At 41.5% G+C, this 15,796-nt stretch overlaps 1 protein-coding gene across 7 annotated transcripts in view; it reads right to left on the minus strand.

Moving 5' to 3' along the window:
• Nucleotides 1–15,796, minus strand: part of PLD5 (phospholipase D family member 5) — a 366,553-nt gene that overhangs the window by 143,260 nt on the left and 207,497 nt on the right. For 6 of the 7 annotated variants that reach the window (XM_070501563.1, XM_070501562.1, XM_070501564.1 and 3 more), the window contains one exon: nt 3,536–3,647. In XM_070501563.1, the coding sequence (XP_070357664.1) occupies nt 3,536–3,647 (112 nt within the window). The remainder of the gene's footprint in view (nt 1–3,535; nt 3,648–15,796) is intronic. The other variant, XM_070501565.1, reaches the window with a different exon arrangement.

Here is a 15,796-nt window from a genome sequence, read left to right on the forward strand (position 1 = left end):
AAGACAAGTCTTCTTAACCATTTCATTGCAACAATAATTATACAATGCAAGGATTAAAAATACAGTAGTTGGGGGAAATGAATAGGCAGAACACAGAAGTTTTCTTAGGGCAGAGAAAATACTCTGTATAATGATGGAGGTATGTCACCATGCACTTGTCCAAATTCATGGAATGTACAACGCCAAGAGTGAACTTTAGGGGAAACTATGTCTTTTGGGTGATTATGATATGTCCATGTAGGTTCATCCTTGTAAAAAATGTACCTTTTAGGTGAGAGATGTTGATAATGGGGGAGGCACATAAATGGGTGGGGGCAGGAGGTTTATGGGAAATCTCTGTAGATTCCTCTCAATTTTGTTGTAAACCTAAAACTGCTCTAAAAAATAAAGTCTTAAAAATACAGCAGTATTATTGAGAAATAATATCTTGCTTATGACTAAAAGATGTAGCCAGAAATGAAAATTTTCTTAGTAGTATAAAATTTCAATAACATCACTGTGCTATTACCAGTATCAGGTTTGGGGAGAAGTGGGACATCAAAGGCATTTGCTGGGAGATGTGAGCAGGGAACAGAGGACTTGGGAGAAATGTCACCATTACTCCTGGCACGCTAAATCTTGGCAGCAGGTGGCACACCTCACCTGAAGCGGATATGGAGAAAGAAACAGGATTCACTGACAATGCCACATCTTATTTACCTTGCCTTTAAGACCACCAGCTGGGATCGCACGTTAGCCCAGGAGAAGCCATGTCACATACACTCCACTTTCAGCTATGATGAAGTGGCTTCTAGACTAACTTTGAGCAAGACAACTAAAAGAGGTGATGAAATGCAAAAACAAAAGCTGTGCAGGCACTAAAAGACCTCACGATGCATAAAGCAAATTTATTTCTATAAATAAAAATTTATGAAGAAATTTTCTACAAATTTCAAATGTTTGAAATCATACAGAGTCTACTCTCTGACCACAGCTGTGCAGAAAGGGTGTGGAGCTTAGTTTCTAACATGAGTGACTGGGCAGACGGAAATCCAGGCGGAGGGGGTGTTGCTGCTGGGGACTCCTCGTGGAGGGGAGGAGAGGAAGGCGGAGCAAAGGTAACGCGTGCATTTGAGATGCTGGCCGGAGATCCAAGTGGGGATGGTTAGTAAGTGAAATTAGGAAAGCTGATTGGGAAAACTCCTGTTGAATTTACGGGGAGCCTTGTCTAAAATGAAACCTCTGCCTGGGTTCACGGACTTCACGAGAGTTGGGTTTCTAGAGCACCCCACCTCCAAGCCACAGCGTGAAACGCTTGAGGGGGTATCTTTCTGACTTGGGAGTCAGGCTGGGAGCGGCAGCAGAACAGTGAAGGACCTGGGGTCTCACCTCGCCAGCCTGCCTTGCCCTCCCTGGGCCTACACCTGAACTAAATCTTTACCATTTCCTGAGAAGCCTCACCCTGAATCTTTTTCCCCAGCATGTTTGATTAGCTTCTATAGTCAGCGACGTCCTCACAGCTGAATTTACTCATGGCTAGTCTCACACTTATCTTTTATGGACTATTTCTAGAGAAACCTTGCTGGTATTTTACCAAAAGACCAGAATCTCTCCCTAAAAAAATTAAAAGATAATCCTAAAGCAAGATATTCAAACACAGATTTAAAATGGTTTCAAAAAATATTTCTAAAATGCACTGTTGGTATTTAATATGTCTCTGTCAAAGGATGAGAGTAGAGAAATACAACTGTATTTTAAAGATGTACATATGTTGTACTGTCTATAATATGTGCATGAATAAATGCCAGATAGATACACAGGAGATAGCTATGAGAAATTAGGGTCTTGTTTATCACTCTCCTATTGTAAAGGGAAATCATTTGTTTTCTTATTTCGATAAGAACTCTTATTATACACTAACAGAGCCTAAGTTGTAGTAACATATCCCTATGCTTGTGAAATTCAAACACTTCCTTTCTTGTGAGAAGGAATGACTATAATGAAACTCTAATTCATCGATCACCATGCAAATGTAAACAAGGACTTTCTCTCTAAATTTATTAATAGCTACTCCCTGTCTAGAGTAGCCAAATATTCAGCAGCTGTTACCCAGCGACCACCACCCCCCCCCCCGCCCCCGCCCACCCAGTACCACCTAGTTTTCACTTCTGGTTGAGTCAACGAGAGTTAGCATGGACCATGGCAAGAAACAGACTTGTGCATGGACAGTCAAGAAGTAACAGAAGTTGTAGGTGACATCCCTCTCTTCCTAACTCATCTGCTTTCTAACCTTCCAGGATAATCAGACCCAAAGGACATGCAAGTAGACTCAATGAGAAAGATTATCTGCAAATACAGGCACCCAGAGTGAGCGGAAAGTAACCCATTCCTAAAAATGTGTCCGATAATGAATTCTCAGAAAGTGGGAACCCAGTTTCCTATTTTCTAAACAGAAAAAGTAGTAATACATTTCTAACTCACATAGATTGCATCTGTCAATCCACTATCTAGGCATTTTCTAGTTTTTTAAAAAAAATATTATGCTGCACTCAAGTAGCACAGTGAAGCTTTTCAGATCCACCAATCTCATAAGTTTTCTTTATCTTCCTAAGCACAGAAAAAATAACAAGCACCTTGGGAGGGACAGGTACATGCACCTGGCTAGCCTTATGTCTTGGCTTTAGCAAGCGTCCAACTTTTCTTTTGCTGAAGGAAAGGCCACCTGGGCTCACTTCTTTGCTTCATAATCTCTTCCATTTTTCAGAAGGCATTTTCACTTAATAATGTGGGGAAGATGAGAAACAAAAATGCCCAGTATGTTTAAATAGCACACACATCAAATGAATCTGCAGCCAACGCCTTATCCTCTCCAGGGACATCTGGCAGCTCGAATGTTCCTACTGGCGCACAAGTGCCAGTGCCTTGTAGAGGCTACAGTTCAGATAGTAAATTCAGGGGAAAAATTTATATAAGTCAGTAAAAACTATTTGAGTTCAGTTAGTGAAGATTACAGCAAAATGAAAAAAACTATTTTAGAATTATTCTCAGTTTTCATGGGATTGTGAGACAAATTGCAAAGTGGCCATATCAATGATATTCTCCTGTGGAATTAGCTTAAAAGTCGTGAATCAGGCAGTGTTTCATAGTTTCCCTACATCTGACTATGTTATTTTAAAGAATATGTAGCATAAGGATTTCCATTTGATGGGCCAGAGAAAACCAGAAATCCAGTGTTGGTTCTGATGAGAAGTGGCTCTTTTCTCCCCGAAGTGTCCAGGAGGGAAGGATTCGTGTTTCTAGTGAATCATCATCGAGTGGCCAGTAGACTATGTTGCATAAACTAACATGGAACAACACAATTAAAAAAATTTCAGTAGTATTGATTTATCGTTCTCTCATTTAAAGGCTTTAATGAGCCTATTTTCCAAAGGAGAAGTAGGAAGTGTATTCAGTGAAATGTGTTGATTATACAGAAATTAGATATTATGTTACATGCAATTAAAAGCACCCTATCAGGATACCCATCGGTAGAGTAGCGTATCAACCGTGGCCTTACCCTTTAATTTCAAGGCTTCTAATACCTTTGAATCAGCTGTTACATCACTGACTAGCTTGATTTCAATATCCTGCGATGTCAGTTGGAGCAACTTTTCAAAAAGACGTTGACCCTAGAAAAAATATTCAGAGACAAAGAAAGTCAGAAAATCTGAAAGTATGCCATTTTAAATAGGTATAAATAAACTTATTAAAAATTAAAACTCTTCATTCAAATTTTAACAGGCAGGCACTTCAGCAATTGGCATTCATGGGAGATTTTTTCAAAACAGTTTAGATACAAAGAGAAGGAACACGAGTGCAGATTACATTATGTTTTCTTGAGGACTGTGCAGTTCAACAACTATTGCAAAACTAATTTCAACGCTACAATGCAAATCTTTCCTTCTTTTACTTCTTCCCGAACTCAAGCTATCTACACATGAAGAGGCGGCACAGAATATTAAACCGTTGAATTTGGGCCCAGAGAGCCCTGGATTTCAGCTGGTTTTCCAATTTACAATCTGTGCTTCTTAATCTCACCAATCTCCATTTTGTTCCTCAGCAAAATGTAGGTAATATTAGTATTTACTTTAAAAGATTTTTGTACGGATTAAAGGAGTTAGTATTAAGTATCTTTTAATTGTAAGCTATTATGTGAAGAATCTTGCCTATTTATCAGTGATTTGCTTAAATTCACCTTCTTGTTGAAAACCTGTTTTACCGAATTCAACTAATGTTCTGCCCAGCAAGCTACAATTATTAGCATAGCGTAAAAATAACTCAAATAAAAAGAAAATCAAAAATAAAGGTTTTCCTTACAGGATTTTCACAAGCACACAATTTTATTATTATTACCTTTTTTTGCTGAGGAAGATTGGCCCTGAGCAAACATCTGTGCCATCTTCCTCTACTTTGTATGTGGGATGCCACCATAGCATGGCTTGAAGAGTGGTATGTAGGTCCATGCCTGGGATCCAGGCCCGTGCACCCTGGCCACTGAAGTGGAGCATGGAACTTTAACCACTGAGTCACGGGGACAGCCCCTAAGCCCACACTTTTTATAGTTAAGGTTTAATCTCAGGGAGACTCTGAAGAGTGACAGGTCCATAGTCAGTACAGTGGATACAGGCGAGTGGATTCTAACATTACCCTGTTTATTTTCCCTCATGTGTTTTCATGGACTCCCTCTCCTAAACATAAAAGGGACTGGGTCTTCTGATTTTTCAGAGTTTTGCTATTCAGCCACAAATTCAAATGCTTTCAGGATCCAGACAGGCAACAAGGCTTTGGTCTTAAGGGTCCCCAAGTGGCAGAGTCTTCCCTTACTTTGTAAGAATGGACTGCTGACAACGATTATGTGGAAAGGATTTGGAGACTGGAAAGACACGATGGAGGAGATGTGGATGTGAAGCAGTGAGGCCTGCAGTTCAGCCTTAGAAGAGAGAGGGGCCACGGGCCAAGGCCCTAAAACTTTGGAGGGCTAAGGAGAGAGTTGTCTGCCTGCGCCAGGGTGACCGCGACAGCATGGAGGTGTCTGACGTAATCCAGCCATGCTCCAGCCTGGAGGTGGCCCAGTCCAGCTCAAGTTCCATAATCCCTGGGGGTTGGAGGATGCCATGCATGGCTGCTTCCTTTCCATTTAACTAAGTGTGGTCATAAAGGTTGCCCAAAGTAGAACTCAGTAAAAGTGACCAAATTACTCTGCACCCAGAGCCTGGAGGAAGCCTCCCCACAAACCAGATATTCCCATGAGGTATGCTGACTGAGTGCACTGGGCAGCTGTAAATTGCTTCTTCAAAAGAGAGGTGGGAGGGGAGAGGGAGAAAGAGAGAAAGAGACATGAACAGACAGAGAGGACAGGAAAAAGACCCAGCTGCTGGTCTGCCAATTTCAGGGTCTATGTCCATTTCACTTTGACTCTGGAGAGGCCAGGGCTTGGGCAGTGAGAGGCTCAGGTGCGCATGTGAGGGAAGATGCGCAAGGCACGGCTCTGTGGGTCTCCTGCAGACAGAGTCATCACCAACACGACCTTCTTCGTCAGCTCTGGCTCTCCTCTGAGGTGTGCACCACACTCTTGTCACACACACTTGAAGGCTTGCTGATGTCTGCATGGCCCAGACTTCAGACTCACGGTCGTCACATAGTCACCTAAATTGTTCGTAGGTCCCCCTCACACAGAGAAAGGGCTTATGTGCTTTGTGTGTTTTACAAGACCCCATAGTTAGTGGGCCAGTATTTTTAAACAAACACCTTTTTATTTTGTCCTTTTAGTTAACATATTTAAGCACAAATGAAAGATAAGAGATCTTCTAACCTATCTGTATCTCTGTCTCTGTGGCTTAAATTGATTCCCACCATGTTATTTTTATGAGACTTAAAATCAAGACCAGAATTCTCAAACAAGAATGAAAATAGAAACTCCAAAATCTACAGAGACTGGCAGACTGTCATTCAATAAAGCGTATTTTACTTTTAGTCTGTGCTGATTACTTACACCAAGGATTCTTACATTGTTTAATTATAGTGATCACTGTAATGAACTTGGGCTTGAGGTGGAACTTCTATTCAACCTCCCCATTTTCAGTGTCTTAACTCCCTGTCCACACATTTTCACTAAGATTCTCAAAGTGTAATAACTTCCAAAGGTATGAAACACTTGCTCTGAGCAGAAACCTGCAGTACGGCCTGCTGCTGGGTGAGCTAAATTGACTCATCATGTTTTCATAAAGGAATAATAAAAGTCCCTCAGCTTTTAAAAATCAGAAATTTAAAGCTTGCCCTTTCTGGTGAGAAACATTAGCCAAAACTTCCAACTTCACTAAATCATCGTGAAGACAGTGTGTGGCTCAGGAATGTTGACCTGCATTAAGCCAATTTTTTCTGATGTCTGCAAGACCTTTCGATAAACAGTGAGGTCCTGGGGAGGGAGCTGCACCCCAAGGACAGAGATCCAGCGCAGCCCCTTCGTGACTTTGAAGAGCTGCTTAACGCAGAGGCCCTTTCAATCCCAAGACAGCAGGGGTGAAAAATACCACCTGTTTCTGTTGACCTGAAACAACCAGTGGACAGGATGAAATGCAGAAACATAACTTGAAGGGAAAAAGCAAAATTACCAAAGAGAATCAGAAGAAAGTCATGCTCTATGAGATTAATTTGGGGATCACGTAGAATATGGCCATGGTTTTCAAGCTTGTTTTAGCAGTTAAACTCTTTGTTCAAATGAAAACTTAACCTAAACATTTCTTTCAATCCCTCTCTGCCCTGCTCTACAGAATCCCCAGGGGTACACAGAACACAGCTGGAAAATCACCGAATTTTACCCCTTCATCTGAGGTCTGATGTGGAACCGTCAGGATACGGAGATTGAGAAGGTCAGGGCTGGAAGATACCTTTGAGATCAATAGTCTACTCATCGCCCAAGAAAATCAAGTAATGTGCTGATGGTTCCACTGTTTTCTCTACAAGACCATTTTGTTATGTTAACGTTGGGAAAGGAAGGGGTATTTTGGGAAGGAAGTTACCCTTGACTCTCTCCTTCCAATCCCAGCTCTGGTACATTCAACTCTCCTGAGCTAAGTAAGCAGTTCTGGAGCTGGAAGGCGCTTTATTACCAGCAAAGTTGGGTTCTGAGGAGTCCCGGTGCCTGCAGAGCCACGGTCAGCCCACACGAGTACCCCAGTGCTCCCCGTCCTCCAAGAGGCTGGGCAGGAGCCAAGGCAGCCTCCCCCCACGTGGGCTGGGAGGTGGAGTACTGAGGGAAGAGGGGCTCTCTGCTTGCCCTGGTGGGGGACTATTAACTATCTAGTACTGCCCTTCCTTCGCCTGAAAGGAAGAAGTTACTAACAATCTGATGAAGTCAAACAGTAACATATTTAGGGGGACCCAACAAGAGAGAAGATGCTTGAACACAATGGGCACCTCATGATACAGGCTACTCAAGAAGACAGAAAGTGGAGCTGAAACACAGCATGAGTACTCAAGAATAGTCAGGCATGGCCGGGACTGTGATTTCAGAACTAAACTGGAAGAGTAATTAAAGAAAAATATAGCTACTATTGAGGCTCATATTAGTGGCCTGAAAACCAAATGGAAGAAATATCTCAAAGTGCATGCACGCACGCACACACAGACACACACGAAAACATAAGACGTAAAGAAGAGAAAAGAGTGATGGATGAACGGAGGAGATACAACATGTGGCTAATAGGTGTATTGGAAGAGAAAAAGAGGGAAAAAGAAAAAGGTTGCACATAACAGAAGGAAAATTGTCCAACTTGAGGAAAGATCTAAATCTATAAGTTGAAAACAAGATGGAGGCAAATGTAATGTGGAAAGACACACGCAGGCACGCTCTGTAAAATTACGCAACATCAAGGAGAAAGAGAAATTCTCACAAACTTCTGGCCAAAAACACAACAAAAAAATTGACCCATTGAGGAAAATGGATCAGACCGGCATGGAGCTAAACTGCAACACTAAGCTAGTACATGGGGGCTTCAGACTCTGGAAGAAAAAGACTGAAGCCCAGCAATGCTTGACTCAGTCAAGGGGTTTACCTGCCAGGGAGAGAGAAGGAAAGCTTTGCAGGTATATACAAATTTCGATATTACATTACCTACACAACCCATATGAGGAACACTTTCAAAGAAAGACTCTAACCAAACAGTAAATAACACAACACCATCAAGGAGGACGAAGGGAGAAGAAACGTGATGAGCAGATGCTGTGGACATGTGTTTGATGTCTTTGCTAAACAAGGATTTTTGAAAAGATGAGACACCTTACAGGCGAAAGTCTTCTGAGAAGCTATAACGTGCACTCTCAGTGGGGCACTATTGCCCCCAAGGGGCTGAGAAGTGCTTTGTGTGTGTGTGTGTGTGTGAAAGTTACTATTTTTATGAATGAAACACAGATCTATCTACAGTAAATATGCAATATATCTGTGGTATTAAAATCTCACTTAAGGGGGCAGAATTAGGAAAAAATGTCTAAAAAGGCTTAATAAGGTCATAACGAAAAGAAGGTTGAGAAACACTGATCTACAGCCAAAAGGATAAAGAATCTCAGTAAAAATTAGAACAAGAGTTAGGGCGGGCTTAAAGTGCTAGCCAGGAAAAAGTACGTCATTATTACATATTGCATGGTTTATGGAGCTAGGACAGTTATAAAATGGTATGCACCAAACGGCACAGCAGGTAAATATATAAAGCAAAAGTTAATAAAAATGCAATGAAAACTACCACAATAAAATACTTCAAAATATGTTTCTCAAAACTGGGCAGATCTTATAGGAAATAAATGAGGATATATGAAAATTAAATAATACTATCAATAAACTTGATTATATATATACATTTATATATATTTCTCATTCTATACACAAACCCCCAAAACAATTTTTTTAAAGATTAGCACCTGAGCTAACATCTGTTGCCAATTTTCTTTTTTTTTTCTTCTTTTTCTCCCCAAAGCCCTCCAGTACATAGTTGTATATTCCAGTTGTGAGTGCCTCTGGTTGTGGCATGTGGGACGCTGCCTCAGCATGGTCTGATGAGTGGTGCCATGTCCGTGCCCAGGATCCAAACTGGAGAAACCCTGGGCCGCTGAAGCAGAGCGCACAAACTTAGCCACTTGGCCAAAGGGCCAGCACCCACAAAACAATTTTTGTTTGTCCATGTAATATTTACCAAAATCTGTTCTGTAAATAATATTAAGAAAACCTAAACAAAAGTTAAAAAGAGATATTCTACAGGCTTCATCTTCTGCTCATAATCTAACAAAATGAGAAACAGACCATTAACATGTAACCCATAAAACAAATCTTACCTACTTGAAAATTTAAAAACCCACTCTTAGATTATCCTTACATCAAAGGAGAAAAGAAAAGTGAAGTTTTGTATTCTCTAGGAAGCTATGAAAAAGTAAGTACTTCATAGCAAAACCATGAAATGAAGCAATAGCTGGTGTCAGAGGAAAATTTCTAAGTGTCAATGTCTTCAGAATTATATAAAAGAACATACTGTGAAGTCACAGCCATCATATTAATATGGTAGAGGCACAGGAATGGATAAACAGATAAGGGAACTTTAACAGAGAATCCAGAAATGATACACATATGGTTTTTATCAATAACAAAGGCACTATTTTAATTCAGTATGAAAAAGATAGAGTGGTTTAGTCTGGCACAGTTATACCTATGTTATACCAAACAGAAAAATATGTTCTCAGGCAGAATAAGGACATACCAACACTTCCAAGAAAATCTAGGCAACTACACTTACAGTCTTGAAGGAGGGAAAGCCTTAACTGAGCTGTAGGAGGTTAACTAAGGGCCCCCAAAGACGTCAGGTGCTAACCTGGCGCCTGTAAATGTTACCTTATCTGGAAACAGGATCTTTGCAGATGTGATTAAAGATTTTGTGATGAGGAGATTATCCCGGGCTATCTGAGTGAGCCCTAAATGTAAGTGCAGTGTACCCACACGAGAGACGCAGAGGGGGATTGGGCAGGCGGCAAGGAGGAGCAATGAGGAGATGAAGCAGAGAGGTTTGAAGATCCTGGCCCTGACGATCAGGGCGACACGGCAGCAAGCCCAGGGGTGCCCACAGCCAGCAGAAGCTGGAAGGGGTGAAGAGCAGAGTCCCCCTTAGTACAGGCTGCCTGCTGGAGCCTGTGGAGGGAGCACCGCTCTGCGGACACCTGGGTATCTGCCAAGGAAACTGATTTCAGACTTCCGCCCCCAGAACTGCCAGGGAACGAGTTCCTGTTTTAAACCACAGTCTGCGGTAATTTGTTGCAGTGGCCACAGGACACTAACACACAAGCAAGATACATAGAAGCAATAAAAGATAGACAGAATGATAAAAGTTAAAAACATTATACAGCAAAAGATACCAGAAAGGTTCATGAAAAACAGCAAAAAGTTTGGAATATTTGCTATGCAAATGAAAAACGAAGGGTTAATAGCGGTACTGTACAAAAATATATTAAAAATGAATAAGAAAAAGCCAAGAGCCCGATGAAATGTGGGCAAAGTGTGGGGCTAGGCATGCCTAAGGGAAACAAGCCTAGATGCTGGGAGACGTGAAGAGATGCTTCGTAAAGTCCAGGGAAGCAGAAAGCAAAGCAGCCCAGAGCTCTCTCTGTACCGAGGGACTGGACAACAGCCACAAGTGGCAACCTTTACTGTTGTCAGGGATTTGGGGAAACTGTGACCGATTGCTTCCTTCCACTCAGGACTCCCATTTCTAGAAATCCATCACAAAGAAACATAAGCACCAAATGTGTGTGCGTGCACACATGTATATTTATGATTATATATCTTAGGTATGCTATTATCCTACTCATGCATAAATATGTACATATATGTATACATATATATATACACATGCATGTAAAAAAGGACACAGAACTGATTAAACATATTAAACGTTTGATGACACAGTCACGAGAAAACAAGATCTAGGATTTATTTTAAGCCATAGTGTCCCTTTAAAGCAAAGGTTTAAAAAGCTTGATTTTTTAAAAAATTTATAACAAGATAAATTATAACGTATATGTATGGATCCCTTCATGACTAATTTACTAGTTTACTTATTTAACCAATTAGTTCAATTATCTGTAAGACTGATCTCCTATTTACTTACCATATTTACTGAAAGTTTCAGTACTATATTGACTGAAACTTTTCTTTTTCAGTTTAGAAAACTTACAGAAATTTTATTTACTTACTATGTTTATTGAAATACACAAAGTTTGCCAGGGATATAAACATACATATATTAGTTACCCGTATACTTGTCAGTGTCAACTTGTAATCTCAAACACCTCTAGGAAAGGCAGAAGTGTCTTTTAAGCAAATTCATTCAACACGTTGACCAGATGCCTGCGATGTGCCAAGGACCCTAATAAGTGCTGGAGATAAATGATTGATAAGCAAATACAGCCCAGGGTGTCAGACACCAAGGCGAAGGAAGTGCAGGCCTAGGGGAAACCCAGCAGGGCACTGAGGGAAAGCCTCCAAGGGAAGGGAGGAAGGAAGGAGTGTCCAGGTGGAGGCCTGTGCCGGAAAGATAAGCAAGAGCAACAGGAGGGTCTTGTACACCATGGGGAGAGCCTGGAGCTCATCTGGAAAGCAATACGGCCCTCCGAAGGATTTTACATAGGGAAGGTCATAGTCAAATTTTTGTTCTCAAAGAAAATTCTGACTGCAAGTTGGCAAAGAATTGATACAGGGCAAGACTGGAGGCTGAAAGAAAAATCAGAAGGTTGGCGTGTGGTTGGTGGGAGACAACGTGGTCTGAGACAGAGCAGTGTCAATGGCAACCAAACAATGGAAGGACTGCAGGTATTTATGAGGCAGCATAGTGGTGAACTTGATGGTAAGGCTTGGGCTTGAGGGAGAGCGCTGGGATGGTGGCCAGAGTCCCCAGCAGCTCTCGGCACTGCCTGTGTAATATGGAATTCCTCATCCAAAGCCAGAAGATGCTGGCCATTCATCAGTCCACAAATGTCCTGAGGTCATGAATCAGTCACAGCCTCAGGAACTCAGACAGGGCCACAGGCCCACCAACTTAGTTGAGAACATCTGCTTTTTTTGCTAACGAGCAACAAGGATTCCCCACTTGATGCCAGCAGAGAGTCCCGCTATGTAGGCTGCCTGTTCATTCATTAGTCCAGTTTCCATCCCATTAAGAGATTTAATTATTCTGAGCAGTTAATCATCAAGGCCTTGACTAATGATGGTTATCACAATTACGCACCCCGTGGGTATGAACATAGCCATCCCTGTCAGAGGCCGAGGAAGAGAGATGAATAAGCTCTTCATGCCAATAACGGGCCAGGAAATAGCAAGGAATCGACATCAGGGGCAGCATGTTTGTACCAGGGCCCTTGGCTGGACACCTGTAGGACGTAGAAGGCAGCTTTGGGGTTGCTGCACCATCCACTCTGGCTGCAAAGGGCAGGCAGACACCATCCTCTTGGCAGCGCATTCAGCAGCGACTGGAAGAGTGTGGCAGGCACAGCCCGTCACAGCACTCCTCTGCTGCAGAGGAGAGGCATGCGACCAGGGCAAGGGAGGAACCCAGGACGGTCAGACACTCCAGCTCTGCCACGATCACTCCTTCTGAGTAGGCAGAGGGCCCCACACAGAATGGAGGCAGAGTTCCTTCAAGCCGTCACTCCTGAGGAGCCCAGCCCCCCAGAAAGTAACCATGGGGGTGCTCTACACGCCCCCTGAAAACCCCGTGATCTTAGGAAAGCAGCTCAGACTCCTCAGCCCTCCAATTCCACTTCTCAGGATTAATCCTGAGTGAATGAGCAAAGAGAAAATAATGTTTTGCACAAGGGTGTTTAATGCAGCAGAATTTATCCAGAAAAAGGAAAATAAATAAAAAGTTCAACATGCAATAACAGAGAAATAGCTATATAAACCTTATCTGGTGGATCCACTGTATTGTCCATTAGGCAGCCAATTTAAAATAATGTTTATCAGTGTTTCCAATAACATGGAAAAGTGCTTATGGTGTAATGCTAAGCGCAAAATTAAGATAGAAATTTCTTTAAAATATGAGTGTATATAAGTAATTATGCAGAAAATATCAAACTATTAAAACAATCTTTTGTTGGTAGTCACGTGAATATTTTGTTTCTCTTCCATTTCTCTGTAGTTTGCAGATTTTCTATAGTAAAAAGTCATTATTATTATTATAGTGAGAAAAAAAATCCAACCCATTCCATTTAAAAGAAACTATCAAAAACATAAGTTGACCCGAGGGAAATAGGAAATGCAGTGACGAAGGTCCAGAGAGAAGACAATCAAGCACACAGGTAAACAAAACTAAGATAAAACAACTTCAGAGAAAAGTCATTATTTAATCCAGATAATCGGGAAGAGCCTCTCTGGGTTCATGATTTATTCATGTCTATATGATTGGACCCAAAAAGAATCAAAAAGGTAAAACTCTTGCTAATCACAGTGCTTATGAGTTTATATCAGAATGATGATTTCCCTTGGAAACATACTGGAAAGCAAGCGAGAACCTAATTAGCATTACTCAACAGATGGGGAAATGGAAGCACAGAGAAGTAGCAGGGATTTACCAACAAAGACAGGGCTGAGGGAGGACCAGAAGCCGCAGGAGCCAGGGAGCTCTGCTAAGCAGCCAGGAGCAGAGGCCACCTTCAGGAGCCTGGCCACTCACAGGCCCTTTCGTTGCTGCACTGCCACCCTGAAGTCTTGTCATTGGTCTGTCCGTCTCCGCCATTATACTCCGAGCTCCATGGGGGTAGGGACCAAGGCTTATTTGATTTTATGTCCCCAACAAACAGCACAGTACCTTCCTTGATAAATATTTGTTCAATAAAGGCACATTTGAAATCATTTTGTTGCCACATTTCAAATGGGAGAATGCTAATTTATAAATATAGGCTGAGTGTTCATTGTGCGCAAGAGAAAACATGCTGTTTTGAAAGAAGGGGACACTCTTTCCATAAGCTCATGCTATTTTCACGCTGACACTGCACCAGGGGTTTTACTGAAATAATACTGAGCCTGCAGATGAGAAGTTTGAACAGTAATCTACTGTTTCAAATCCATAAGCAACTGATCTCCACTCTCTTCCTGGCCACACGCTAGACAACAAAGCTACAATAATAAAGACCACACAGGCCGGAGAGGCCAGGAAAATGCAAACAGAAGTTGCCACCCTTTTATACCATCACTAAGAGAACAACCGGAGTAAGCAGGATGAAACTGAAACAGATAAAGCTGGGCTGACAAACTGGGTGGGGAAGGGAGTAACCTGGCTGTGTCTTGCAATCTGTAAAAATCAAACAATGTTTACTAGACTGGGACGGTTTAAAGCAGTGATTCTCAATCTTTGCTGCACAGTGGAATCCCCAAGTAATCTTTCGAAAAGTATCAAAGCCGGAGCTCCTTCTAAATATTCTAATTTAACTGGCCTGGGGTGGGCCCGGGTACCAGTATATTTCAAAAGCCCCCCAGGGGACTTCGACTGGCAGTCACAGTTGAAAATTGCCATTTTGGGAGAGCAGGGTAAGAATCTACTCAAAAAAACATGCACAATTTTCATTCTCCTTTCTTCACCTAAACCCTGAAGAACAACTTGCACTGGGATTCTGGGCAGAATTACGTAACCTCTTTTAATAAAAGTTGAGAAATTGATGGACAGCTGGAAGTTGTCCTGCTCTAAGATTCCATAGAAAGTAAACCTCCACTAAATATGAAAGTAAATGTCCTGCACTAGAAAAACAAAAATAAAAATGAAAACAAGTGATCTTTTATAAGCTCCATTATTTGTTGTTTTACAAACACTATCTAACCAAATTTACAAAGCCATCGAATGAGACACGCATTACTATACCCGCTGTAAAGATGGAAACATTGAGGATCAGAAGAGTTAGGACATTTGCCCAGTGTGACCACAATCACCAAACTATTGGTCATGTCAAATGCATTTGGTGTCAAACCCTATGGTCTTTCTACTATCATATACGCCTCCTGAATAAGGCTGCTAGTTGGCATTTCTATAAAACCAAGGTCCGAGAACTGAAAACACACAAAATAACTGATTCTAAACTGAGCCAATTAACAGAGCATTAGAATGTATCCTAATTATGTTTTCATTAATTTAACATTTTATTTTTCCCCATCACTGTGAAAAAAATACAAAATAGGCTGTAAGAAGTTTGCCATAACACAGTAGAAATGTGTGTAAGCTCTCAGATCTACATCAAAACAAAGAATGAAATGGGTATTTTCTATGTTGTATCAGAATATCCTGCTTTCTCTGGCGGCCTCATTCCAACCTACAGATTGCAATAAGCTTGAAGAATTTCAATTATTCAAAGAACCCAGTCTTCACCAACTATGCTCATCTCCTTTTAGGAAAAATGAAAGGCTGGAGATGCTGTGACTGTAGTTTTCCTAGACTAAAAGAAAAAAAAAATCAGTAACAAAAGAAATTATAATTAAATATTTCAGACTCTCACAAGGGAATGATATTGTCAAAAATTGGATTCTTCTGGGTTCCAGAAATACTCTTGTGTTGCAGAGTAGATGCTGATTGTTTGCATGATAGTAAATGAAGAATCTCTTTTAATAGACTCGGAAAGGGATTGGAGATCCACCTTGAGACAGTAGGGATGGGAAAGAAAGGAAGGATGGGCTTAGAGAGGCACCGAAGATGGAGCATTAGTAATATGATGGAGACTCAGAGTGAGAGGTGCTGGGGAGCATGGAGTCACAGCTGACTCC

The sequence above is a fragment of the Equus asinus genome, chromosome 30 (assembly GCF_041296235.1).
Source record: "Equus asinus isolate D_3611 breed Donkey chromosome 30, EquAss-T2T_v2, whole genome shotgun sequence".
Classification (NCBI taxonomy): Eukaryota; Metazoa; Chordata; class Mammalia; order Perissodactyla; family Equidae; genus Equus; species Equus asinus.